This window comes from Semicossyphus pulcher, unplaced genomic scaffold (genome assembly GCF_022749685.1).
Source record: "Semicossyphus pulcher isolate SPU_LCO1_2020_fin unplaced genomic scaffold, fSemPul1.0.p SCAF_13, whole genome shotgun sequence".
Taxonomy (NCBI): Eukaryota; Metazoa; Chordata; class Actinopteri; order Labriformes; family Labridae; genus Semicossyphus; species Semicossyphus pulcher.
In genome coordinates this window covers 31,252,323-31,260,815 of record NW_027211637.1, presented here as the reverse complement: position 1 = coordinate 31,260,815, position 8,493 = coordinate 31,252,323, and the positions used below count along the sequence as shown (strand labels likewise).

General features: G+C 41.8%; 1 protein-coding gene across 1 annotated transcript; it reads right to left on the bottom strand.

Annotated features, from left to right (window-relative positions):
- Positions 1-2,424: 2,424 nt before the first annotated feature.
- LOC138589412 (peptidase inhibitor 16-like) lies at positions 2,425-6,674 on the bottom strand. Its single transcript, XM_069659673.1, has 4 exons — positions 6,588-6,674; positions 6,396-6,505; positions 5,067-5,158; positions 2,425-4,669 (listed from the first exon to the last, which is right to left on the bottom strand). The coding sequence occupies exons 1-4, from the start codon at positions 6,672-6,674 to the stop codon at positions 4,146-4,148; spliced, it is 813 nt and encodes a 270-aa protein (XP_069515774.1). The 3' UTR covers positions 2,425-4,145.
- Between the last annotated feature and the right edge of the window lie 1,819 nt (positions 6,675-8,493).

Here is an 8,493-nt window from a genome sequence, read left to right as displayed (position 1 = left end):
TAGGGGATATGAGATGGATCTACTTAAGATAAAAAGAGCTTTTCTTTTGGAGCTTTGGAGGTGTGGGTGCAGGAAAAGAGAACAGTGAAGCGTTGCTTTCCAACATAAAGACACTGTATTGACTTTTGTCATACAGGTAAACTTAAACTCTTGCTTACAAAATCAAAAACAGGGATTTAACTCAAATCCTAATCTGCTTTCTTGTTATCTTCTCTTGTAAACTGACAGAAGCCCTGTCCCTTCTGTTTCATCTCAGTCCTTCTCTTTCTTCTCCCCACACTGTTTGCCTTCTTCCTTCACCAGGGTAATCAGCTCATCAGCTTCAGCTGGGCAGCACCCATTGATCTCACTGCCCTGCTCTCCCTGGGCTTTGTAGTCTATTAACAGATGCCATGATGGGTTGTAGTCCTTGTTGCAGCCACCTGGAGGGAATGTATCTCCCCTCAATGACGCTGCCTCTCATGACATTACATTGTATATAATTTTGTTTTAGAAAAATATCTTATCTAATTAAAACAGCTTTTAATCGATTGACAATCTTTAAACAAAGTCTGTTTTCTACACATAATCATTAAGTAATTTTTTTAACAATGTGAAATGGAGATAATCTATCCCATATCTTTATTTCCTATGACAATGAGTTAAGTAACCTGCTTCTATGAACTAATGCAGTAATTTTGTATTTTGAGATATTAAGCTTACAGTCTTCATATAATATGAAACACAAACATTAGTTATAGTATCCACAGCTGCTGCAGGCTTCAGTCAGTTGTAGCTCAGAGTAACTCAGTTGTTTCTGTCACAGTCTGCCCTCCTGGCATTCTCCATCTTCTATCATAGACAGTATAAATAATGGACATAGTCTCAGTGACGTCACCCATTGGTTTCTGAAGAAGCGTTTTGAAGCCTGAATTGCGCCGGCGCTGGGGGTCGCTATATTAGAAATGCCAGAGCCTGCTAATCTAGAGGCAGGCAAAGAGGCGGAGCGCGAACGAGCTGAAGCCTATGGTTGAGGACTATGGGCGGGCCGCATGAATCAGCCAGCTACGGCTAAGCTATATGCTCCTGAGCGTAGCTAGCGGTTATTAGCCATAGACTGTATAAATGATGAATGAACTAGTTTAACTTTCCCAGGAGGAGATTCTGTTTGTAATGGTGACTGACTGCAGGTGTTTAGTTATCAGAGTAAAGAAGCAGCGGACTCTCTGCTCGCTCGCCCGGTGAAAAAACAGCTAGTCGACATGTAACTGGAAATGTAAAATAACCGGTCTTCTGTCTTCTTCGGTCAGTCTGCTGTAATCTCTCCGGGGAAAAGCCAACAACTCCTGACTCCTATTTACTGGCCGACAATTAAATAAATGTTTGATAAACACTGGACAGGCTAACAAGCAGCAAAAGCGAGCACAGTATACCTGCTACTTAGTGCTAAAAATATATCAGTACAATAACACGCAAGCATTTAACTCACCGAAAAGCTGGAGCTCAGACTTCTTGCACGGCCAGAAAGTTCCATAAATCCCACAGAGAGACGGATTATTTGTCCTCTAAAGGCTCCAACAACACAAACAGGTGAAGTTAAGTTCAGTGACCGTGTGTCTGTGACCGTGACGTCTAGCAGACAGCCAGCAGGATCCATCTGTCAATCAAGTGATCCGACCCCTATAATCCGGCTTAATCTCATTAAAACGAGTGTGTTATAAAAAAAACCTCACCCCCTGTACAGTTATCTTAAACAATAAACTTAACTATTTATAAAAAAAACCTTTTTTGTACCAGGCTGTAAACATGTTTATTTCTGCTGTAAAAATTAGCATTTTCCCACCTGCTGTAATGTTATTTCTTGTTTTCTGGAGCCAGCCTCAAGTGGCCACTCGAGGAACTGCAGGTTTTTGCACTTACACATTGGCTTCATTTTTCAACACCGGAGGTTGTCTGCTACATTATTGCTGTGTTCAAAATGCCATACTATACTAGCAGTATGTACTGATTTAGCCAAAATGTAGCATGTACTATGCAGTATGCAAACAAAAGCAAAATGCCAAAAATACCCGGATGTCGTACTGATTTGGAGAAAATCTTCAGTATGCATTGGACCGGTCTACCTCGCCTTCTGTATCCCACAATGCAAAGTGCTGGAACGTCACAGCGGCAGTTGAAATGACGGGCAGCAGCAGCATTCCAGCAGAAGGGGGCGCTAAAGCTAAAGAAGCGGTGGTTATTGTTTACTTCCACCTGGCGTAGCTTACTGCAAAATTAATTTGAATAGCTCCTCTATACTTCAAACGACCGCTGAACGCAGTATGCAGTATATAGCATGTAGTATATTGTATCTAGTGTATAGTACGGCATATCGAACACAGCCCAGGTGTCCTCAGACTCCTTAATGAATGTGAACTGGTGGAAAAAGAGCCATAAACGTTGTCGAAAAGAAGAAACGGTTTATTTCTTTATTAATCTTATATACAGACATTTACATCATCTTTGCTAAGTTACTGAGGATAGTTATGGTAATTTCCTGTTGTCTAACACAGTGTCACAGAGATAATGTACATTATTAGAGACTCTGTCCAGTTGTTGCTCCAGTAAATGATGAACAGTAGATTATATTTATGAAGAAGAAGCAGGGTCGTCAGTTTGACACACAGCAAACACCGTTCACATATAATTTCTCCTGCATTTAAACTAAAAACACTACAAACAGTAAACATGTCTTTCCTTTTTCTTTACAGTGGTTCTTTTTCCACGAGATGATGCTGTGAATCTGTTCACCTCCACCCTGCAGAAACAAACGATCGACTGACCAACACGAGGAGGCGATCTGAGAGGCCGAAGCTTTATTCTTTGTGTGTGAGTGGCCTCTTTTTAAAACACTTCAACTCTGTTTTAGAATGGTACAAAAGCTCTGCAGCTCTGTGGGTCTGACATCACAAATACTTTATTGTGTTTACAGAGTGCACACAATTTAAAATGTTATGTCACACAAAAATACTTTATTTGGTATCCTGCATCTGTAATTGAACACATCTCCGGTTGTAACGCTTTGATACTGTTATGTTTTATTATAAGCACGACTTCATGATGAACTTTAAAACCCACTCAGGTAAATGTGCACACTTAGCTGTGAGGGGTGACCTTACTTTGATCCTTCACACCTGAAGCTCTAAATGTAGCATGTTCACCTCAGTCTGCTCTCAAGCTAAACAAAGACTTCTGGAGAAATTAGCTCGGGTAAAAGAGAGAAGTTCAAATTAAGACGTGGGGTGTGATTAGCCTAGCTTAGCACAAAGACTGGAAGCAAAGGGGAACAGCTAGCCTGGCATCAGAACTCTAGCGTTGTTCTCTGTCACATCTGTTTTGATCCCTACTTTAGCCAACCAATCAGAGCTCTGTAAGCTGAGTAATGAATAGATTGTAAACTTGCTACATAGCTAGCTAAATACCTAGCTTCATTCTTAAAAAACGGTGGGGGGAAATGGTCATATAGGATGTTAACGAATGCTACATTATACCATTTTTTGATGTAAATCCTCTTAAAAGTGAATATTATGGCTTTAACATGTATATCTCTTAGTTAGCTTAGAAGCTAAGTATAGGAGCATTTTCAATCTTTAGCTGGACACTGCCAAGCAATGCCAATCCAGTATTTATGATAAGCTAGGCTAAAGACATTCTAACACCCACCATGAGATTGATCTAAACATCTCACTCCCACAGAAAGTGAAGATGCATTGATTGATAAATTCTGATTTATTCTCACAAGGCCCTTTTCTGTTCTGTAGTATAGCGTTGGTTTCAGCTAGCGGTCCAAAAAATCATCCAAACTGGTGTTTTAAATTTGTCTCTTTTGATATGAATGACATATTTAGTGCCTGTAAGTTTCTGCTAGCTTCCTTGCAGTTAAATGTTTGTATCCTTAGCATTTTAAAGCAGGTTTTGCACACATTATTTGCCCCAGATCTCGGCCTGGACCACGGGCAGATGTTTAGAAAATGGTTTTCGGGTGAGTGTGAATTATGAATGGACCCAAATGGGGGAGAGACGGGAAACAGTTTGTTACCACCGGGCGGATTAAAGGTCATGTGCAGTCAACGCAAGAGTGGTGAGGTGTAGAGGAACTTTTTTCCTCCTCCTCCTCCTCCTCCTCCTCACAGCCTCAGAGTCAGGATGGCAGTCAGACTGGCTAACAGGACAGACGGTGAACATACTGAAGCAGCGCTCATTGTAACTCTGTTTTTCTGGAATATTTTTCCAACCACATCTCTCTCTGCTTTTTCCGCTGGCTTTATCTCCTCTACCTGCTCCTCCTCCTCTTCTTCCTCCTTCTCCCTCATCTTTTCCTGAACCTCCTCAAGTCTTCCCAGTGTCGTTAGCGGGGCTTCTGGAGGTTGTGTGCCTGGGTCAGGCGTGTCATCTGGTTGGATTTCCTCTGAGTCCCCTGCAGAGGTGGTGGTGACACGGGGAGTGCTGGTTGTAGGTGTGATGGCGGTGGTGGCAGGCGGGACATGAGGGTCAGATGTTACAGGAGGAGGAACAACCGCCTCCTCTTCCTCCTTTTCCTCCTCTTCATCCTCTGCAGGCAAGAGGAATGGCACAGTTGTTGCAGGAAATTCTGTAAACTCATCTTCATCCTCCGCATCAATGTCATCCTCCTCCTCCACCGTGTCGGCGACTAGAAAACACAAGAGCATTATTTTCATGAACTTCTGACTTAAAGGTTATTTGAAGTCATTTTTTAAACTTTTAATCTATAAAAAAGATGCAACAAAAAAATCCTGTTACAATTTCTCAGGAGCAAAACATGGCTGCTTCTTTTGTATGTAAGATATTTATTTGAAATAATACAAAACAAAGAAAAGCAGGAAGTCTTCTGTTTGAGACGCTTGAAACAAAGTTTGGTGCTTTCTGTTGAATGAATGAATCAAAACATTAACAGACGAAGTCATATTTGTTGATTAACTTGTTATAAATATAAAAGCTGTGTACTGTACGGGTTCTGAACTCTGCTTACTAGGACCTGATTTGTCAGTGAATGTGAACTACAGAGGAGTAAAGACAGCGTGTCGTACCACAGAGGTTGTTTTCACACTTCTGGAAGTTCTCAGGACATCTGGAGCACCAATCACCTTCAACGTACGGCCGCTCGCCTTCATAGTTCCCTCTGAAAACATACAAAAACACACAGGTAATATATAGTGTAATAATAAGTCTAATTGTACCCTGTTATAGTCTCCTCTAATTTCTCCTTCATGCACTGAAATACATAATCAGCGAAAATACTAAATAGTTATACATGCAACAGTCCACAAGAGGGAGCTCATGTCCCAGCAGTAGCACTGCTACTTCAGTCACATCAACATAATTCATTATAGTGCAAGCAGTTAGACTAGCAGTGGTATCACTCTACTGATGATGAGAGAAGTAGTGCTGTCAGTGATACAGAGGTAACATTATACAGTATAGTCATATAGTAAAACTATAACATGGAGAAGCACTGGTAGAAGAGGAGGAGAAGTTGCAGTACTAAAAAGGGAGAAGTACTACCAGGACTTGGAGGAGAAGGAGTAGTACTACTAAGAGTAGAAGAAGGAGGAGTACTACCAGGAAGAGGGGGAAGCAATACTTGGCAAACAAGTGCTAGTACCAGGAGGAGGAGAAGTAGTACTTGGAGAACAAGGAGGACGAGTACTAGTAGAAGGAAACATAAGAGGAGTCGTAGTACTACTTAAAGGGGGTGGCAGGAGAAGGAAGAGGTGGAGGAGTACTATTAGACAGAGAAGGAGGAGGATTAAAAGGAGGACAAGGAGGAAAAGTACTTCTAGGAGGACAAGGAGGTGGAGGAAGGGGAGGGGTAGTCACTTAGAGAAGTAGTGCTGGGAGAAAGAGGAGAAGGAGTAGTAAAAGGAGGAAGAGAAGGAGAAGTACTACTAAGATTAGAAGGAGGAGGAGGGGGAGGAGAATTATTACAAGGACAAGGAGGAGAAGAAGTAGTACTACTAAGATTCCGAGAAGGCGGAGTACTTCTAGGAGGAGGAGAAGTACTACTAAGACGAGGAGGTGAAGAAGTAAAACTACTAGGAGGAGGAGGAGGAGGAGGAGTTTTACATTAGAAGGAGTAATAGCAGGAGTAGAAGTGGTAGTGGAAGTGTTATTAGTGATATTAAACAGTCATGTAGCATTGACAGTAGTGGGAGAAACACCAGAAGTAGTAGTATGAATAATAGTCCAGTTAGTATTAATAGTAGTGGTTAGTAGTACTAGTAGTGGTAGTCGTAGTAAAAGTGATTTACTAGGAAGTAGAAGTAACGAGTGGTAGTGACTGTAGCAGCAGTGTATTAGTTGCAGCATCAGTAGTGTTAGTTCTGAAGTACAGGCAGTATTACAGTGGAGGTACTGACGTCGGGTAGTAGTTGCAGACGAGGAAGTAGGTCTTCCCCCAGTTCAGTCCCTCCATGTCGTTACAGTGATGCACAGCACAGCCGACTCTGTGAGTGTCCGCCCACACCATCTGGAACACACACAGCTTAGATCCAGACCTGTGATACACGCCTGTTTAAGTAATTGTGCGTGCGTGTTTGCGTGTTTCTGACCTGTGTGTAGTGTCCACACATCTTGTCTTCATCACAGCTGTTGTTGTGGAAATCATAGTTCAGGTGTTCTACAGGAATCAGTGACATCACAACACATCACATTAGGCTCATGTGTCTTTATTGTATTAGATTATTTATTCACTTAATTTGTAAACTGCATTTAAATTGTGTTTTTGGTAACTGTGGAGTCAGCTGTGACACTTTTATACGTTTTCTTATATTTCTGCATCAAAACAGACGACCGGATGTGACTTAACGTAAGGGAGTCCTGCAGATTAATAAGAGCTGTAACATTAATAGATTTTTGAATTCTTGTCATTGAAGAAGAAGAAATTGTTAAAACATATGCATAAGACGGACCACAGGGTGATAATTATGAGCCTGTTAGGTATCAAAGAGAGCAGGAACAGGCCACGATGAGGAGAAATAACGAGAGACAGTGAGCTGTAGTGCAACGAGAACCAGTGGGCAGGTGTCGTGAATAGTGACCGGTGTTAGCTAGCGATATCTAGCAATTGAATTTACAATTGAATTCAGCGGACACTTTTGTCCAACGCGACGGACATCTGAGAGTCAATACAACACATGCAACGATCAAGACAGGTGCCGACCGTGCCAGGCAGAGCACAGCGCTTTTTTCACATCACAACATGTGTCGACTGCGTGTCGGCTGCAGCTTCAGCTGGGCTAAACGGTAACAGTCCGTACTACGTTACAGAGAGAGAGTGGTGACGTTTCTTCTTATACCCTAATTTCAAGTTAGCTAACTTTAAAAATCAAGTCTTACTGTACACAGCTCACATTTTCGCCGATGAATCTCTGATTGTATGTCCTGCTGGGAGCAGAGGCTGCTGCTGACGGTGAACCTCATGCTGTATGTATTGAAGGGATCGCACCAGCCATCAGTCTCACTTGCTCCTTGTTTTAACGTCCCATCCTGAACTCCATGATATCGCTTGCAACATAATCCTCCTGTGAACAATGAGCGCAACAGATGACAGCGTTTTTTTGTGAACGGTGCAGAAACAAGGTCCCGTCTCTTCACCAGTACCAAACACATCCAGGCAAGAAAGCTCGCACCGTTCCTCTTCCTGTCAGGAGAACAGTGGGCTCGATGTCCTGTCAAGCTACAATTTGTGCAACCGGCACAAACTGAATAAATAACCATCACAATAACTGTTGAAATACAATGTTAGACTACCGAAATAATATGTGCACAATACGATATAACAGCGCAGACTCACTACCACCTACTACTGCACATTGAGCTAAAGTAGAGTCGGACATCGTGAGTCCCTGTAGTGACGTAATATGACACGATGTTGGAAAAAAAGCCGTTTTTAGCAGTTTTACTGATTCGGCCACTTTTTCCTCTAAATGTGTTCCCTTATGTCTTGTAATTCATTCAAAAATCAACGATTAAAATTTTCCATAGCCATTTTCAGACAAGATTAAGTGTTAATGTCGTAAAAACATAATAGGAACATTTGTCGTTGTTTGTTCTCAGTAAACGGTAAGAATATGAACATCTACAATTCTGTAAAAACTCTGCCAAACTTGGTGTGCTTATAAAGATTATGCAATATGAATTATACAACAGTAAGTTCAGACCAAGTAATCTGATTGGATTAGAGGCATTTCATGAGTGGATATATAGAGTACAACATCACTGGGTCTTTTTACTGTGCGTGTCCTTCAGCCTCAACCAGGTGTTCTGAATACTCTTAATTAACATTACAGCAGACTGTGCATGTCCACATTAGTCAGGCGGGTACCTCTGAATCGCACAGCCGACTCTTATTTCGCAAAACAAACAGATAAATGTACATGATACAAAAACAGCAGATCTGTGGTCACCTGCAGACACAGATCAGAGTGCAGGAGGATGTTTGGGTTGCTTGGCAAC

What these genes read in the sequence shown, in the direction of transcription:
- LOC138589412 (XM_069659673.1), bottom strand. Translation starts at nt 6,674, where the DNA reads ATGTCACTGATTCCTGTAGAACACCTGAACTATGATTTCCACAACAAC. An exon ending in TGTGTGGACACTACACACAG is followed by an intron (nt 6,506 to 6,587) that starts GTCAGAAACACG and finishes TGTGTGTTCCAG; the next exon opens with ATGGTGTGGGCGGACACTCA. An exon ending in GTCTGCAACTACTACCCGAC is followed by an intron (nt 5,159 to 6,395) that starts GTCAGTACCTCC and finishes GTATGTTTTCAG; the next exon opens with AGGGAACTATGAAGGCGAGC.